This window comes from Gymnoscopelus microlampas (genome assembly GCF_963454915.1).
Source record: "Gymnoscopelus microlampas genome assembly, chromosome: 3".
Taxonomy (NCBI): domain Eukaryota; kingdom Metazoa; phylum Chordata; class Actinopteri; order Myctophiformes; family Myctophidae; genus Gymnoscopelus; species Gymnoscopelus microlampas.
In genome coordinates, this window is record NC_139940.1 from 12304982 (window position 1) to 12325551 (window position 20570).

General features: G+C 43.1%; 1 protein-coding gene across 3 annotated transcripts in view; it reads right to left on the minus strand.

Moving 5' to 3' along the window:
- Positions 1 to 10555, minus strand: part of erfl3 (Ets2 repressor factor like 3) — an 83765-nt gene extending 73210 nt beyond the window's left edge. For all 3 annotated transcript variants that reach the window (XR_014600454.1, XM_084052562.1, XM_084052561.1), the window contains exon 1: positions 9838 to 10555. Coding sequence is in view for 2 of the 3 variants with exons in the window: in XM_084052562.1 (XP_083908688.1) it covers positions 9838 to 9859 (22 nt within the window). In the remaining variant the exon portion in view is untranslated. The remainder of the gene's footprint in view (positions 1 to 9837) is intronic.
- Between the last annotated feature and the right edge of the window lie 10015 nt (positions 10556 to 20570).

The window sequence follows — 20570 nt, forward strand, 5'->3', positions numbered from 1 at the left end:
GCCTGGTATAGTGCAATCATGCGGCCGATTTGAAGATTGTGGGGTGGAGAAAAAAACATAATCTCCGCCTCCAGCCTGGCGGAGATAATAACTTCATGACGCATTAGCCTACACATGAGGTACCAACAATACACCAAACGTACTAACTTATCCCATTAAGACCTGGAACGCATCTGTGTCACTTTAGATTTCTTTGGCTATTCAAAAATAGCAGATCTACAAGCGCATAGCGCGGCACCGAGTGCCGCGCTATGAGCTTGTAGATCTGCTATTTTTGAAAAATCTTGGGGAAAAAAATGTTTTGATTTTTTTCCAAAAACGGTTAGATTTTTTTTAGGAATCGCCTCAGGTCTTAATGGGTTATTAACGTTATGACTGTCTGTCTGCTCACACAAGTGAGTGCGCGATAGCAATTGTGCGCTTGTGTGTGTGTGTGTGTGTCTCAGTGTCCAGTCCAGGTGCTGTGGCTAGTGGTGTGGTGTGTGATGTCACCCTGGTTAAGGGGTAACAGGACTAAGGCAGCTCCCTCTCTCTTTCTCTCTCTGTGTCCTGATGGTCCTGGTGGTGAGTCAGAGCCGTCCCATCCCCTGCCAGCTTTTACCCACTAATAACACAGGGACTGGGAGGAGACAGAGCAGCCTCTCTCTCTCTCTGAGCCTGAGGACAGCTCATTGTGCTGGGAAGGATCCTAATAACTCTGATCTGGGAAGATCACAAGGGATAGAGACACAGGCTACCTGATATCCACAGGTGTGTCAGGCCGCTCTGTCTGTCTGTGCGTGTGCGTGTGCGTGTGTGTGTGTGTGTGTGTGTGTGGCGTCAGGTTCAGATCGGTTTCAGTGGCGCCGCCACAGTGCACACCAAGGACCTGTGATACGTACACCCCCCTCACGTAACCACGCATGCATGGACACCGGGCACACACACACACACACACACACACACACACACACACACACACACACACACACACACTTATCGAGTACTACCCAATAGCCACTTTTTCCCTCCGACACATGCATGAACAAATACACACTTTAATTTGTTCGCCTAATCCTAATACACACTTTCTACCCTGATTCGGAGCATTCTCTGCCTGAGATTCTCTCAGACACACGCAAACACCTCTGGCTTGATATTGCTTTACAAAAACATGCCTTTCTACGCCTCATATTGAGTCTCCACAGCAACAATGCTGCTCTGTAAACTCCCTGGATTAAATTACAATATACACACACACAAACACACACACACACACACACACACACGGCTGCAGAACAGTGCAGGTCAATCTATGCACACCACCACGCCCTGCTGTGTTTCCAACTCAGCCTAAATACACATCTGAAAAAAAGAAACTGTGTGTGTGTGTCACAAACAGAAGCCCATGAAAAGATTTACAAAAATGAAAATAAAACTACAAAAAGAGGAAGGCTATCCAGACCAAATTATTTGGAAATGTACTTTCAATGTGTGGATAGCCTTCTTGTTTTATAGTTCCTAAACAACCCTTGTAGGGAATATATGTGGCCTGCCTCATACATTATGCTCAAAGGGGCCTTAGACAGATGATGATATAATGTCAATCGATTCAGAGGTTTGACAGATTGCTTTTACGACGTGGCCCTGCAGGAGTCTAGCCGTCTTTAAGAGGGTCTGTCGAGCTAATCTGGCAAAACCACTTTTAAGTTGACGATTGTCATCTAATGAATATAATGGTCTCTAATTTAGTCATTTTTGTGGAGGGAAAGTTCTGTATGTACTGCATGTCTTTTCCACACTATATGTGTGTGTGTGTGTGTGTGTGTGTGTGTGTGTCTTTGCGAGTTATTCAGAGTGTAGTGCAGCGAGGGGAAGCTTGCTGAGATAGCAGAGGGGAAAAAAACACAACAGCCACTAAAGTAATACGCCACAGACGGCAACTATTAGTGCTTCGGAGCAGGAATGTGGGAGGTCCAGGAATTCCAATAAAAAGCAGCAGTGTGAGCGTGCATGTGCACACGCATACATGATGTATGCGGGTTTGTGTGTAGTGTAGTGTGTATGGTGTGTTACCATTTCTCAGCAAGAAGTGGTTCAACAGTGCGCCCCATTCCCACACATAGAGTAGCTCTACCCAGTATTAAAACCCATTATACTTCCTCGTACGCATAAATATAGCAGATCTACAAGCTCACACAATGTCTTGCGGAGGTGACGCGCCGGTTATAGTGTACACTGGAGCATAAATGAAGCATTACTGTCTCTGAACGATAGCCAATACTGTCAATACTGGAGGGGGTCAGACTGCGGTTACAACTAATGGGGCTGCAGGAAAACTAGGACCCGAACAACCCCCCCCCCCCCCCCCCACCCCAACACAACACACACCCACACACATAGGCCTGAGGACACATTTAGTTCTGCCGTTTGTGTTATCAGTGTAAAACTACCAAGTGTTTTCTACCACCCGACCGTGCAGCTGATCAAACAGGCTGTTTGAGAACCACATAATCCATACGGCCAGATCTGGTCTAATGTGCTTGTGTGTGCGTGTGTGTGTGTGTGTGAGAGAGGGAGAGAGCAGACAGAGAAAGACTGTGTGCAAGTGTGTGGTAAACGTGGTTAGTCATTGTACACATGTAAATGTGTATTTGCGTGTACTGTGTATGTATGTAAAAGTTAAAGTATATGTAAGTATGCCTGAAGAGCAGTGATGTAAAGTAACTAAGTACATTTAATAAAGTACTGTACTTAAGTACAATTTTGAGATATTTGTACTTTACTTGAGTATTTCCAATTTCCAATACTTTTACTTCTACTCCACTACATCTCAGAGGCAAATATTGTACTTTTACTCCACTAAAGTTATTTGAAAAATTTAGTTACTAGTTACTTTGCAGATGTAAATTATGATGTTATAGAACATACATTAACCACTTTAGCCCTATTTTATACCTATAGGCTATTTGAAAATAGCCGATCTACAAGCTCACAACGCGTCGCATCGCGACGCGTTGTGAGCTTGTAGATCTGCTATTTTCAAACATTTTAGTACTTTTGCTTTTGGTACTTTAAGTACATTTTGATGCCAGTACTTACGTACTTTTACTCAAGTACATTTTGAATTCTGCACTTTTACTTGTAACAGAGTATTTTTTATATTGCAGTATTGGTACTTTTACTTAAGTAAAGAATTTGAGTACTTTTTCCACCACTGCTGAAGAGTGTGTGTGTGTGTGTGCGTTTGTTTGTGTGTGTGTGTGTGGTGGGGTAATAAGGCTGCCGGCGGTACTGTCCAGTGGTCAGAGGCAGCCGAGCGGTCAAGGGTACGGAGGCCTTGTGTCTCTCTCTCTCTCTCTCTCTCTTTCTCCTGTGGTGTCTCTAGGCCAAGGGCACACACACAGGCAAAAAGGCCTGCTAATAGTGGGGAGCACCATTAGTGTCGAGTGGCTGGGCGCATTGTTCCCTTTGGTCACATTCCTGACTAAATACAGACATTTCCACTAACTAAAGACCCCCATACACACAGCCCCCCCCCCCCCTTCTTTTTTTTTGTACACACACAAGTCATTTGTCAACTTATCTGCACTACAGATGAGATATAACCAGATTAAAACTCAAAAGTTTGAACAAGGCCAAGTGGGTCGTGGTTATTCTGTATTAGTAGTGTGTGTGTGTGTATGCAGTAGTGGAAAAAGTACTCAAATTCTTTACTTAAGTAAAAGTACCAATACTGCAATATAGAATTACTCTGTTACAAGTAAAAGTCCAGAATTCAAAATTTACTTGAGTAAAAGTACAAAAGTATTGCCATAAAAATGTTATTAAAGTACCAAAAGTAAAAGTACTAAAATGTTTGAAAATAGCCGATCTACAAGCTCACAACGCGTCGCGATGCGACACGTTGTGAGCTTGTAGATCGGCTATTTTCAAATAGCACATGTATAAAATAGGGCTGAAGTGGTTAATGTGTGTTTTATAATGTAACAATTTATATCTGAAAAGTAACTAGTAACTAAATTTGTCAAATAATTGTAGTGGAGTAAAAGTACAATATTTGCCTCTGAGATGTAGTGGAGTAGAAGTAAAAGTATTGGAAATTGGAAATACTCAAGTAAAGTACAAATACCTCAAAATTGTACTTAAGTACAGTACTTAAGTAAATGTACTTAGTTACTTTCCACCACTGTGTTTATGTATTATGTGTGTTAAAGATCATGAAATGTATATTTGTTATATAAACACACATATACGTGTGTGTGTGTGTGTGTGTGTGTGTGTGTGTGTGTGTGTGTGTGTGTGTGTGTGTGTGTGTGTGTGTGTGTGTGTGTGTGTGTGAGAGTGTGTGTGACGTATGTATGTCTAAATATGTAAGTCCTGCATGGTAATTGGCTTTAACTATGTCAAACAGTCAAATGAATCACCAATTGTAGCGCTGGCTGCCCTACCTACGTGTATGTATGCTCTACAACACTATGCAGGCACTAGATCTGTATTGGGGGAATAATGGGAGGCAATGGTTTTGCTGTGGTCAGCACTGTTAGCAGGGAGTTTTCACAGATAAGGCTATCGCTGGGCTTATCGTTGCCGCATTGAGATTGAAGCACATGCGTGCATGTAGTCACACACACAAACTGACAGAAATGGTGATACTTTTCCTTTCGGTCCTAAAATTATCCCTTCTGCCCTGTCACACCATACAGTAAGGCTGTGTGTGTGTGCGTGTGTGCGCATGTGTGTGTGTGGCTGGGCTAACAAGTAAAACTGCTCTATGACACATCAATCTCGTATGGAATGGGGAATCGGGAAACCGCCTCATATTAGGAAACAAAGATGTATCAAATCAGTCAGTCAGTCAGTGAACAGACGGCATGGGAATACACCTTGTTACAATGTTTTGGGTTCTAATCCGCCTCTACCTTCTCAGTCCGGTCTTTCTCTCTGCTGTACTAATAATAATAAAGTACAAATGCCTAAAAAATGTAATAAAAACATGCAAATATACAGTATGTCTGCAGATTCTTTTGTTTTTACTGTGAACCGTTAATATTATAATACAATTTGAGAACCAAATCGCTACAAAAATAAGTGACAAAAGCGACAGTGTTAGACCATTTTTTAAATAGTATGTTAGATCTAAATCTTTAATGAACTCTGAGACTTAATGGATTGATGAACAAACATGAGAGGGAAGAATCATGGTCAGGCTGGGATGTGTCACGTTTCCTCCCTCTCTCTCCCTCCCTCTCTCTCTCTCTCTCACATACAAAATGTCTCTCACACGCATGCAGGAGTGCGGTCTCGTCACTTGTCAAAAAAGCACCACCAAAAAACTATGAGCCGCTCTGCTCCATTATGAGTACAATGAGAGGTCCCTGGCCCCACAAGTCCTCGCACAATCGGCCCCCACAGCCTGCCCCACTCCCACCATTGTCCCCGTCTACTCCATACACACACATACACGCACAATGGGCACTCCAAAGCTAGAGATCCCACCAGCCACTTCCATCGCACAAAGACACACACACACACCAGTCCTTATCCCATCAGATAGAGAGGGAAAGAGAGAGAAGTGGCACAGAAAATAAAGAACTAAAGTCCTTCTAAAGAGGGATGGAAGAGTTCAAAATGAGCGAGGAAGACAAAATGAGCTGAAATAACAAATATAGGCGAGAAGAGAAAGAAAGACAGTAGGCTAATTAGCCTTTTACGTGTGTGTGTGTGTGTGTGTGTGTGTGTGTGTGTGTGTGTGTGTGTGTGTGTGTGTGTGTGTGTGTGTGTGTGTGTGTGTGGCGTGTGCGTGTGTTTGTGGCCGTCCTTATCGTCAGAATCCAATCAATTATCTTTAGCACAACCTTTGAGCCTCACAGGGCAGGATGTAGGTCTGTAGAGCGATAGGGGAGGAGAGATAACTGCCAATCACTTAGAATAGAAACTTCACTGGATGTGGACGTTTACGTTTGGCTCTGCTGCTGTAATTGAGAAGTGACATGACTCATAATCAGCACAGCATGAGAGCAACTAGAGCCCAACTGATTTATTGGTAATTATGCAGCCAATTTTCACCACTTTCACCACATCCTGCTCTTCCTATTTTGGGCAAATGTTTCAAAAACATTAAATTTAACCTAAGCGGTTAAATAAAATGAATTCCAGTTTATGTGTGTATTTTATATTCACTTGTGTGCTTTTACGTTGTATTATTGAAGTTAAATGTTTTCTATACTTTTTTTTTTAACATATCCATCAAAAGTGTATTTGCGTTTATTTCTTATTTGATTGCTTTTAAGTTAAATGTTCTCAAATAGAGACTTTTTCCCTCTTTCTTTTACAAAATATTGGTCAAAACATCAGCAATCAATGGTCTTCTAATCTAGGAGGATGCTCCAAAATCGACAGAGGACCCAGAAATCTGGCACTGGCCAGGCTCTATAAGAACAATACAACAAGGGCTGCTGTTCCAATACATCAGCTGACTAATGCAACCTGTTGGAATGCAGTTAGAAACTTAACTGATTACCAGGAATAATGACTGGGTAAACACAGCAGCACTGTATAGGTACTAAAAGTGACATTTGTTGCTGGATGCAAAACACATACACTATTAACATTTGCATCCTGCAAATCTGTTATCTGGTGCGCTGCATTTTAACCCATTGAGGCCAGGAACGCATCTGTGTCACTTTTTGATTTGAGCAAAAAAAAAGCATTATTTTACACTTTGGCTATTCAAAAATAGCAGATATACAAGCTCATAGCGCGGCACCGAGTGCCGCGCTACGAGCTTGTAGATCTGCTATTTTTGAAAGATCGAGAAAATGTGTGCAAATTAATATATTTATATTCTTTCAAAACGAACATTTTTAACACAAATCTTTGCTTCTGGGGGGTCCCTGGAACAACATATTTTGAGGTGGGGGTCCGCGGCCAAATACATATAATTTTGGGGGTCCTCGACATGAAAAAGTTTGAGAACCACTAACATAGAAACATACGTTCTAAAGAAAACTGTTGGGATTTAGGAGACATTTGTAGAATCGGCTTCAGGTCTTAATAATGGGTTAAAATGAGCGGGAGCTGCACTTCGGCCGGACACCCACATACATGGCTGTTGATGGACAAACAGTCTGACGTGGTGGCGAATGGGGTTTGATCCCCATGACATCACCGATTACAATAAAGTCTCTCAGAGGGCTCACACACTCGGATGCAGTCCTTCAATCCCCGTTTCCTACCTCATCAGATCAGTTCACACTGGCACAAATCCTATCGTCAATATACCCGCCTAATGAAGTGACCGTGGAAAAGTAGCAAGTACAGAAGGTGGGGATAAAGCATCGAACGATGGGAGAGAATGGGAGGTATAGGGCCCTCCAGAGATGAAGCGGCTTACGGTGTATACGACATAATCCTCCTATGAGGGGAGAGGATGATTACATTTTTATCCTACAGATACCACCCGCACTATTTATATCCATTGCCATCCTGCAAATGTGCCCCCGGTCTTAATGAGCGGGACCACACAGGGTAAGGGTTAATACCGGCGCTCTGATTGCGTATCCGGGGCCGGCGACAGCAGGAGGGGGAGATCAAGACAATGTCGGTTGGATTAAGCAGTTCAATAATTAAACTATTTAAAGGCTCCATTATGAGATCTGATTAACCGTTTGGTAATGCGCCCGGCGATGTGACGAGAGTAGCCGTGTTTGTCAACACACTTAAATGGCAAAGGAGGGCTGGTGGTGATGCTGCTGAGGGCAAGTAATACATAACATAATCACAGAAGCACTCACTTGAGCACTAATCACACACACACACACACACACACACACTACTAACCTATGACCTATAGGCCCAATCAATTTTTAGTACATTCCCAGAACAACTCACAAGTCACAAATATGCACTACAACCACACACACACACACACACACACACACACACACACACACACACACACACACACACACACACACACACACACACACACAAAGCTTAGTAAAAGGGCCACTTGTGGTGGGATGTGTGTGATGTCAGGGCTGTCGGCTGCTCCAGGGAGGGGGTGTGTAGGAATGCGGTTGAGAGGGGCGGGGGGCGTGAGGCTGGGTGCAGCAGCAGCGGGAGTCAGGAGGGGATAGGAGTGGGGGAGGGGAGCAGGGCCCGGGCCAGGCCAGGAGGAGTGGGAAGGGTCCCACAGGCACACACACACACACACACACACACACACACACACACTGTGTCAGCCAGCCTGAGCCTCACACACACACACACATGGCCCCACGCCAAATGTATTCTTACCAACCCATGCTTTAGAAAAAGAAGACATCACACTGTTCCCACAGGGAGGAAAAAACAATTTATTCTCATTCCGCACACACAGAGTGAAATCTTAATAATAATGACGCACGCTGGCGTGCGTCACTCCGTGATGAGCCCAAAGCATAACAAGGCCGTAGACAAGTTTTGTCATTGTGCCACTGAAATAATAAAATGCATAATTGGCATATACTTCGCCACACTTCCTCGTTTCTGAATAGACGTGCACGGCCTTCAAGGAAAAGAGGCAGCACACTGCAGGAACGAACTTATGCAAGCATTTCAGGAATTACACAGACACACAGCTCAGCTGACAAGTGGAAACCCCCCCACTCACCCCCCTCCCTCCCCTCCCCGTCGCGTTGCCTCAGCTCGGTTTGCTGACAGGCCTATCTATATACCTGACAAAATGAAGGTAAACATCCAGCCCCTACCTATATGTTACCTGAACTGATCCTCCGATCACCGCAAGTGAGCAGGGGAAAACTCTTACTTCAAGTACCAACATGTCCGTCTCTTTCTCACGCTCTTTCTCTCCCACACACACACACACACACACACACACACACACACACACACACACACACACACACAGTGGTGGAAGAAGTACTCACATTTCTTTGACTTAAGTAAAAGTATCAATACTGCAATGTAGAAATACTCATACAAGTAAACGTCCGGAATTCAAAATGGACTTGAGTAAAAGTACAAAAGTATTGGCATCACAATGTACTTAACCAAAAGTATAAAGTACTCATTATGCAAAATGTCCTATTTCACAAGTTTTCAAATGTATGAAATGTATACAAATCTTTTGAAAATAGCAGATCTACAAGGTTGGCACATATTGTGAGCTTGTAGATCGGCTATTTTCAAATGGCCGAAGTGGGTAATGTCTTGTAATAATAATCAAAACAAAGTAGCTAGTAACTTAAAATAGTTTTCAAATAATTGCAGTGGGGTAGAGGTACAATATTTGCCTCTGAGATGTAGTAGAAGTAAAAGTACTGAAAATTAGAAATACTCCAGTAAAGTAAAGAATACCTCACAATTGTACTTAAGTACAGTACTTAAGTAAATGTACTTCGTTACATTACACCACTGCACGCACGCACACAAACGCAGAGAGCAGGCATAGTGCTTCTAGGATTCTCACTCTTGAAAGGTGAAATACATTGTTGCCTTTCCACGGGATGCTGCTATAGATACACTGTAACAACTGTACAATAACCACTTCCTCTTCAGCAGTGAAGTATCTATTGAACCCTTTTCATATCTCATTTCATAATCGCATCCTATTCGTTTCATATCATCTGATCTCGCCACGGGTCCACGGCAGCACCCACGCTGACACACACACAAAAAAAAAGTCCAGACTTAATAGTTCCAATAGTTGTCACGATGTTGGAGAACTGTGTGGGTTGCTGCTAATTATACCAAAGTTAGAACACGTTTGTTACACTGACAACAATAACAACAAGCATGATTTTAACTAAGACAATAGTGGATTAATGTCACAATTTTAGGGCATAAACTTACCAGAATCTCCCGGTGTTTTCATTGTGCTTTATGAGAAGCGGCCAAGCAGCGGACTGGCTGTTAGCTGCGGAGCTAACTAACGTCTGTCTGGGTGAATTCCACAAGTCACTCTCTGGTGGAAATGAAAAGTCTCTCCGCCGTTCCTCCGGGTTCAGAAGCTGGGGGTGGAGGAGGCGCTGGAGGGGAAGAAACTTTAACTTTGTACCCGCTGGATGGAACTTTATCTCAACCGACCGGGGGAGAAGGAGAAGAAGCCAGTGCCGCTGGCCGAGCGACGCGCTGCTTCCACCGGGGGGGGGCAGGAGTTGGAGCGACCGTTGAAAACGAGCTCAAGTTGCAAAGCAGCGGAAAAACGGGCCAACCTGAACCTAACCGTCCCGACTCGAGCGAGCCGCCGTTAGAGCCCCCTTTCTCTCTCTCTCTCGACTCTTTCACTCTCTCTCGCCGTCTCTCTCTCTCTCTCTCTCTCTCCGTGCGTGTTTACAAAAGTACTTTCGCTAACTGTCCTGTCGCCGTTGTTTACTCCGCTTCAGCCGCATCTTCTTCATCGTTGTTTGTTTGACATGTCGCGGCCCGAAAAAGCTCAACTTCTTTGATGGAAGAATCACAATTTTTGGATAAGCCTACCCTCTCTCTCTCTCTCTTTCTTTACGGACTTTTTTTTATTCCTCCACTCACTCACTCTCTCACTCACTCAGTCACTCAGTAGCTGTATCTCTCCTCCCCCCGCGCGTCTCTCGCAGCTCGCGGGGTGTCGTGTTTCTCTCGCTCTCTCTCTCCAGCACGGGGCCCCGCCCACACTGAAGAGGAGGAGGAGGAGGAGGCGGGGGGAGGCTGACGGGGCGGGTCACGCCCACTCACCACCACGCACCGTGTCATTTTTGTCGTGATTATCAAGGCCAGGCAGTGCTTCTCTCTCCATTAGATTTAACCAGTGGTGGAAAACGTACTCAATTTTTTTTTACTAAAAGTACCAATACTGCAATATAGAAATGCTGGGAAGGGTTAGGGTTAAGTCCGGAATTAAAAATGTACTTGAGTAAAAGTACAAAAGTATTGGCATCAAAATGTACTTAAAGTACCAAAAGTCAAAGTACTCATTATGCAGAATGTCCCCTTTCAAGTTTTCAAATGTCAAATAGCAGATCTACAAGCTCACAATGCGTTGCATCGTGACTCATTGTGAGCTTGTACATTGGCTATTTATTTCAAATGGCCGAAATGTGGCTGAAGTGGTTAATGTATGTTTTATAATAATAAGCAAAATTACAGTAACTAGTAACTAGTAACTAAATTAAAGAACTAAAGTAAACTTACAATATTTGGATCCAAGATGTAGTGGAGTAGAAGTAAAAGTATTGGAAATTGGAAATACTCAAATAAAGTACACATACCTCAACATTTTACTTAACACAGTACTTAAGTAAATGTACTTTCCACCACTGGATTTAACGTTTGCAAGTTAACACGTTTATATAGCTAAAACAAATAGCTTAAAATAAATGTTGTTCCATCCTGACATTAAGAAGAATTGCACAAGCTCTTGCAGAATATCATGAATATCAAAGAGCATTTATATTGTTTTCTTTACTATTGCAATCTTACGGGGATATTCAGCAATAACATTTATTAAGAACAAATTATATTTAAGCACTTTGTACGTTTCAAATGTGTCTACTTAGTACCAAATCGACTACTTGTACCAAATGCAATGCAGAATACCGCTTAAAGGCAACAAAGTACCCTACGCACTCCCCACGAGCCGAAGCTCTTCGAGCTGGCGTCAGCACGAGTTGCCCTGGAGACCGCCACAGCTACCGTACAGTGTTGCCATGTCGGCTTATTATAAGCGACTTTGGGCTTCTTTTTCTGTAAAGTTGCTTGTAAAAAATGGTAGTTGGCTGCGCTTTTTTTCCAAAGTCTACTTGCTTATTTGGCTTGCTCCCCAATGTTTTTGAATTATTATTTAAATCAGTGGCTCTCAAATATTTTAAAAGTTTTGTGTCAGGGAGCATTTGTGTTGTTAGAATGATTAAAAAATATTCCAAAATTAAATATTCCACATTCATTTTATTACAAAAGTTTTTGAAAATAGCAGATTGCTGTGAGCTTGTAGATCGGCTATTTTCAAATAGCCGATGCATAGGTGTAAAGTGCTCAATGTGGCCTAAGTTGCTTCTTTTGGTCTTGTTTTCCTAGACCTGGTTGCTTATTTCTCTCACTAAACCTGCCAACACTGCTACCGTGGTCATCGTGACATCATATCCGCGTCCTACGATTCGAGAGAGGCGCGAGAGCTCCTCAAGAGCAATGCATCACCTCGTCCTTTTGCGTCAATCACGGGTACTTTCTCTAATGATCCCTTTACAAATCATGATAATTACATGCTTAGAATTGGGCCGAGAAGTTTAAACTGAAGCGTGACAAACAGCGTCAGAGAAGTATGCAGATATTTTACTAAAGTAAAGGGACTAGTAGCAATGCCACAAACTAAAAATAATCTGTTTAAGTAAAGGGCCTGCCTGTGTTCAAAATGTTTCTTGAGTAAAAGTACAAAAATATTGGCATCAAAATATACTTATACTTACTTTTTAGTACCAAATGTAAAAGTACTCAAATGTTTGAAAATAGCTGATTGGCTAAAGTGGTTAATGTATGTTTTATAAAGTATATCTGCAAAGTAACAGTAACTAAAGTTTTCAAATAATTGTAGTGGAGTAAAAGTATAATGTTTTGTTTGCCTATCAGATGTAGTGGAGTAGAAGTAAAAATAGTACTGAAAATAAATACTACAGTAAAGAAAAAAATACCTCAATATTGTTCTTGTCTTAAGTACAGTACTTGAGTAAATGTACTTAGTTACTTTACACCACTGGACATAGGCTACCGGGCTGGGGTGGCCCTCAGGTGGGTAGAGTGGGGTCTGGGTGGGTGTGGAGGTAAGAGGGGGGCTGGAAGTCCAAGAAGTCCTGGGCTGTCCCCCCCCGCTGCCCTCTACGGATTTGAAAAGCACCAGACTCGGGGACTGAGATGGGCCAGCAGGTGTGTGGGGAAGATGGGCTCTTCAGTGTGGATACAGTGGAGAGACATGGCCCCTTATGGGCCTGGAGAGGGTGTGGGGTTCACTGTAGAGATGTAAGAATAACCCATGTTGGGCATCTAGGCAGGGATGGTGTAGAGCAGAGGTATTCATTACATTACATTACATTACATTACATTACAGTCATTTAGCAGACGCTTTTATCCAAAGCGACTTACAATAAGTGCATTCAACATAGGTAGGGAACGAAACTACTAATCACCAGAAGTCCTAAGTGCATTTCCTGCAAAAACAAGCAACCAAGAGTATACCTAGCGCTAAGGTAAAAGTGCTATATATCAGCTACCTACTTTCTTAAACAGATGAGACAAAATAGCAAAATCAAATGAGCACGAGCTAATACAAAAAGTGTATTGACAACAAGATCCAATAAACAGTACAACAATAAAACAAGAGTTCGTACAACTAGTTAACAACAAGTAAGCCAGACAAAGAGGAAGGGTAATCTATTCAAATAGATTAGGCAGGGGGCCACAATTGTAAAAAATGACTTGAAGTCAGGGGCCTCAAGACAGTGACAACAACAATGTTGTGTGCTATAGGTCCGATAGGACACAAGCATGGACATATTATGTCCATTATGGTAACTTATTAGGGCCTGCTCCATACTGCATTCATGCATTTTGATGTTTGATAGGATATTAGTCTGTGCCAGTCCTTTATAGTGCACAGGCTTTGATTTTGATATTAATAAAATAGGAAGTAGATATTTCAGTATGTTCTGTGCACGGCTCCCTGTCATGGAAGCGTCTTTGTATTGGAGGCAGACTGGCAGGTGAAGTGTTTACTACATGTTTGTATGAATGAAAGGTTTTAGCATTTTGGTTATGTCTGTACTCTGAGCACCCGGCTATTGAGAGCACAAGCTCTAATGTGTTTCATGAACCATTAGTTGGGAGTTAAACCATCTTTCAGCCCAAGACGCTATTTAGGACGGATGAATGAAACATACTGTGTAAAACCTTCAAGTGGATGAAGATGGAGAAGATGGACAAAATCCACTCAAAACCAAAACATACGAGCTAATGGCTGCAGATGGAGAATTATTTCTTTGATGATGAAATGGACAACATCCTCTCAAAACTCATCATCTTTGCTTGTTGCAAAAGTATATTTTATGTAGCTTTTTAACAGCAAGAGTGGAAAGGTGAACAACCCATGATGCCCTGAGCTCCAGTCTTCCCAATATGATCCTACTCTAACTGACCTCCAGGCCCATAAGGCAGTGATTCTCAACCTTTTTGGCTGGGGACCCCACAAAAGAACTTGGCCATGGCTCGCAACGAGCTCCTTCACAACTCACCAATCTAACAACATACACGTACTGAACAAACGCTTGTGCGTGTGCGCACACTGAACAAACAAGCGTGTGCACACATACCGACTGAGACTGCTATACTAAATGAAATAGCTGTATTAGTTAATTGTTATGGCTTTAATTAGAGGTACATTTTCTAAAATTGGGGTTTTGATAAGAGGAGTAATATTACACTCGAGTCGAACCGTGCATCCGAGAGGAAAATATATGCACCTCTTCACACAGCTCGCAGCAGCCACCTCTTATGTTGAAAAAACCTTTGGTGTGTCAGAACCTCAGACACATTGGGGCTGATCAATTTATTTGTTTTTGCTTTACTTTGCAAACAGCTGTGCCTCAACCTGCCCACTTTGAGTTTCTCACTTACAGGTCGAAGCTGTCAATACTTGTGGGGTGTTAGCAGGTGTGTGATATTTTTTAAGTATCTTACTAACAGCAAGATGCATCCACCACATCGTTCCAGCCACTGTCCACAGGCTGTTGAGAGCCACGTTTCATGTATTGCGACAGTTTCCTTACATAGATGAACTTTTCGTTGTTGTCAATTTCTCAAACTTTCATGGAGCAAGTTTATGTGGCAAAGGGAGGAGTAAATCCCCCCTGTGCTGTAAGGAGGGCAGAGCCAGTGTGAACGGTCTGTCTCATTGTGGCCATTGCCACACACACACATACGCGCACGCACACACACACTTCCTCGCTCTCTCTCTTCCTCCGAAAAAATATTATTAATATTATCACCATATTATGAAAACCTTTAAAAGCCAAATTCAATAAAGTTTCTACCTTGTTTAGTCAAAAATATATATTATTTTTTAAATATAGTTCAGCATAGTGGTGGCCGCCATCTTTCAATTGTCCATATTGAGGCACTTGCACTCATTTTTGAGCTGGACATACAGCACATTTGGATTCAGCACCCCTTAATACCCCTAGAAAAAGTGTATGTCATAAATTAACACGATTTGCCTTCGGGGTTACGATTTTTGAAAATCTAGTCTATATATACCGTAGCTACTCTGGGCAGTTGAAAGATTTCCAGACCAAAATCTTTCAACTGCCAGACCAAATCCAGAGCTAAAACCTATTTATTGATTTGAAAAAATGAGAGCAGAGAAAGGTCTCAGTAGCACTCATTATTTGCATATAGCCTACGAACCTACATCCTGTTCGTCTACCTCTCTCATCAAGCGTTAAACTTATCAAGCGTTAAACTTATTATCTTTAGATTCTACCCATTGAGGTCATGAGGTGCATTCAACCAACTGTGATTGTACCTTGCCTTTCTTAATACTGTCACTCTTTCTCTTCTTCACCCATTCCAAAATATTCCAAAATACACATCCGATGCGATGCAATGCGAGTGTACGGTCTAGCCAACACCAACTCGGGACCCCTGAATCGCTGCCCTCCACACACTCCTATAGCATCCATGTGTCACCTATAGTGCCATTTGTAGCATTCTTGTGTAGACTCCATCCAGGGCCCTTTCCTGTTGTGCTGTGAGGGTCCATGTCTCAGCCAAGGGGCAAGGCTGAGATATTTACTATGAGGCCAACCCGGATGTTTAGTAAATGTCCAGCGAGAGGCGCTGTTTCACCCGTGCCGACCTGTGAGTTCAGAAAGAATTTATTTTAACGCAAGCCGATGAGTTTTTACCAACTTTCAGACTCGATTTTCTTACTGTAATAAAAATTGTCATAAATTCTATATGCTTCCAGTCGCTAGTTTAAAGTCTCCTTTCAATCATCAGGATATGCGTTTTGCTAAATTATGGTTCTATTTATTATAAAATTGACGATAAAGTAGGCTATTCTCTAGGAGGGGCGGGATGATTTGATTGACACGCTACACAACCAATAGCATTCATTCCCCGCCCCCCGCTCTTGATTGACAAGTTACCCAACCAATAATGGTCTGAACTCATTCTGACGCGTAGTGAAAGATGGCGGATCTACAGTCTGCAGCAAAGGATTCATTTTCGGTCTGTAGAAAGCAGCGGAGGGGGTTTGTCCATCTCATTTATACAGTCTATGGTCTCAGCCCCATACAGTACTGACTGTAGCTACGAACAGCCGTCTCTGGAGGTCTTCTCCCATGTCTGATTTCCACACTCTCCTCATGCATGCAAGGCATTCCAGGCAAGGGCCCTCCGGACCATCAGGTCCTGTTCCGTTGAGGCAGTCCAGGCCCCGAGGTATGTGTAAGTCCTCGACTGCCTCGAGCACCGTCCCGTCAGCAGTGGCAATGGTTTTGCCCTCTGTGTTAACTGTCAGTACTTTTGTTTTCTTGGCATTGAGCTTGAGGCCGATCGTCCTGCACCCCCTTTCTACTGCCACTGCCAGTAGTAGTTCCCTTCTTTTCTCTGCTGTATCTGAGACTAGGGCAATGTCATCTGCGTAGTCGAGGTCAGTAATCACAATCTATTGTGTGGTCTAATTTCATTATTCCACAAATAAGCTATGTCTGAAATGTCCCTTGGCCTAAAATAAATGGCTCGGCTATCTATAATATCTATGATCTCTATTGATCATATATTACACGCATGCACACATACACGCACAGGCGCATGCGCTCACACACAGTTTCTAACATATAGGAGCTGATGACAGTTTATGAGAGAAACCCATAGCAGAAATACCATCTTCCTTTATACATTGTGTTTACTGGATTTTCCATACAATAGTAAGTAAGTAAATAAGTATACGAAGTACATACAATAGAATAGACAAGACTGAGGTTCTCAAACTATGGGTCGGGACCCCAAGTGGGGTCAAAGGAAGGCCAAGGTGGGGTTGCACATTGACAACTGAAAAATGATATCTTTCCCATTAAGTCTGTTTCATTTGTTTAAAAAAAAAGCATAGTCTGTGAATGTGTTTTCTTTATGTTTTGACGTTTATTAAGGTTCTGGCAACAGATAGGCTGTATACAGTATATGCTTACATTTACGCATGTGTGCAAAAACATTTTTCTGTATGCAAAAGCAGCAGGAATCACATTGTTGTAATGTATTTTCTAAACACACACAATGCTTTAGTTCAACAAGTTTGTATTGGGGAGGAGCAGGTTTTTTTAATGCCCTATAAGAACACAGTGTGACAAGCTGCTTCCTCGTGTGCTGCTGATATGGAACTGTCACGTTGTCAATAAGTGCATGTGTGTGTGTGTGTGTGTGTGTATCGTCACACATGACCGATGAAGTGTATCTCCTCTGGTGCCCACTTTTACACCCACACCTGTTTATGGGGTGTGCGTGCGCGTGCGTGTGTGTTTGTGTGTTTGTGTGTGTGTGTTTCTTTCGATGTTCCTGTTTGAGTATGTGGGTGCATATCTTTGTCTTTCTGTGAGCATGAATGTGTTTGTAAAGCGACAGACACACCGCTGCCTAGCCTTGTCAACAGGATAAGTCAGTGGTAGTAAAACAAGTAAACAAAGTCCCCTGACAACAAGCAGTGTCCCTGCAGTGTGATTTACTAACAGGATCTCTCTCTCTGTCTTTCTCCCTCCCTCCCCTCTGCTGACCCATTCTCTGGCCTCTTCAGGAAACCGAGTCTGGTCCGCCTGATAAGAATCGGAGAGCGAGAGAGACATCGAGCGCCTCTGTCTGTCTAGGGGTGCCGAATCTCCAATGTCCAGGAAGCGCCGAGCGCCGTCCTGTCCTGTCCTCTCTGGCGGGCAGGAAAAACAGAACGGCGACCGGCCCAGATCTTTCTCACGCCTGAATTCCAACCTGAGAATAGATAGGGCAATCTAATGGAGACAATGCAGTTTAGGCCATTTGTCATTGTAATCATCCGGCTCTTTCTCAGTGGAGGCACAGTTCTTCTTTAACCATTTAGCTTACTTAACTTAATTTTCTACATTACATTACATTTAGTTTACAGCGAGTGTATTCTGTGTTTTGCCTTCTTATTCCAGGACACTGTGTACGGGCAAAAACTCTGGCTGCTATGGGGTTCAGGAATGGCAGAGGCTCAGGAGGTAGAGCGGGCACCAAGGAATCATAAGGTTCAACTCCGGTTCGATTCCCAGCGCCTCCAAGTGTCCTTGAGCAAAACACTGAACCCCTAACTGCTACTGATGAACAGGTTGGTGCCTTGGCTTCCTTTGCTGTCAGTGTGTGAATGGAACACATACATTATAAAGGCGCCTTTATAATACACTTTTTTATAAAGCACTTTTTATAAAGCACTGAAGAAAAAATGTCATCAGCAACAGAATAAAAATCGAACCATCCATTGAATAATGACACAAACAATGTACAGTAAATGATTTACAATGCAGTGATCAAACATGTAAACGGATGATCACAGGACCCTGCTCCCTGTCTTTGCACATCTCTGCTGTCGCGCAGAAGCCAGCTAACTCCAAAATGTACATTTAAAAGGGAAATGACAAAAACAAAACAAAAAGTGGAGATAAGAGGTTTTGTTCATCATTTATAAGAACAGCTGAATGGACCTCCAAGCGCAATGAGGTTGGAGGTCAAAAGGGGGTGGAGCCTGGAGTCAGCAAAACCAGCTAACTCCACCCCCCTTTGGTGGAGTTAGCTGGTTTAGCAGAACGTTTGAGGATCCAATGGAGTTAGCTGCTTTTGTCAGAACCGCTTTTTAACACTTTTCATTGGTTCAATATTATTTTAATCAACACACAGATGTAAAGGGTGTTCAATAGCACTGATTTATAGCAAAAAAATGCAAAAGCGGAAAAAGTTAGTTAGCTGGTTTCTGCACGACAGCAACGATATGAGAGTGATTCTCTCTGGTTCAGTGTTCATCTTCAACATGTCTACATCCTCCTTTCCGCCGCTCTGTGTTTCTTTTAGAGTTGAGAGCTCCTGTGTGCCTCCCCTACGCCAGGCTCTTCACATATACAGAGAGAAGAAACAGCTGGAGACATGAGAGTGCAGGGGAGAAAAGAACTCAAAGAGAGGAAGGGGGCTGGAAATACTGAAGGAGGAGAGGAACAACTGATGGACAAGTAAGAGTGATTCAGTGATTAAGTACAGAGTGGACAAATAGCATTTTGTCGTAGATGTTCTGCACACACATTTGTGTGTGTGTGCGCACACCTATTGCACATGCACGTGCGTGTGTGTGAGCACTCATCTATTGTAACCCAAGCAGAGGAGATGACATTTACAGACAAATCTACAGCACAGTACATTCTGAGCACTGATAAACACAGTGCTTCACTCCCTTTCTCCCACCTCCATGTGCTGACACTATCCAGTTCCCCTTGTCTCCCTCTCTCCCCCGTCCCCTCCTCCCTCTCTCCCAGTTACTATCTATGTGTCTTTCTCTCCCTCCTACATCCATCTCTCTCTCTGCACCTAGCTTGGCACCCCCCCCACCTCCCCTATCCCACATTTGCTTCATCGTATCTCACCCACCCGTCCTCCCTCTAATGCCTGCCACTCTGTGCCCACACCTCTGTCCGTTCTTCACTTAGTTTTTCAGTTTTTCTTTACATTTCTGGTCACGTAAGATTTTCCAATTGTGCTCCGCGAGCTTCAAGGTTGGTGGACTATTAGAAAAAGACATTTCTTCTCATTCGGTTAAAATAGCACAATAGCACACGATCTTTTTAAATATTTATTTATTTTGATTGTGTAAGCTGAGCACAGCGCGTGTCACACCAACATTTCGCTGCTTGTACCTATCAGTGTTGGAAAAAATGATGTATTACTCATTACCGTGGGGGCGGCAGTGGCTCAGGGGTAGAGTGGCCGGGTAGAGTGAACTGGAAACCACAAGGTTCCCAGTTTGATCCCGGGCTGGGGGGGCTCCCCCAGAGTTAGTGTCGAAGTGTCCTTGAGCAAGACACTGAACCCCTAATAGGCTCTATGCACAGCAGCCATATTGGAAAGAAATTGGGCCTCTTCTTACTTCCTTCACAGGTGTTACCAATGATACTAATGAAGGCTCTGTTCCATTCTGGTTAGGGTGCTGATATCGTGCATGTTGGCTCACTAGAAACACTCCATTTTGGTTCCCAAATGGCCCCTTATGGTGGGTGTCTAACTCGAGAGTGTACAAATGGAACCAAACGGACCCGTAAGGGTCCGTTTGGTTCCATTTGTACACTCTCAGAGTTATGGGGGTCCTTGAAAATAAGACAAACACTATGCCACACTAAATGGAACAGAGCCTTAATTACTATCATTGGTAACACCTGCGAAGGAAGTAAGGAAGGGGCCCAATTCATTCCCAATATGGCTGCTGTGCATAGAGGCTATTGCTCCCGATGAGCAGGTTGGTGCCTTGCATGGTTTCCTCCGCCATCGGTGTATGAATGGGTGAATGTAATTCACAA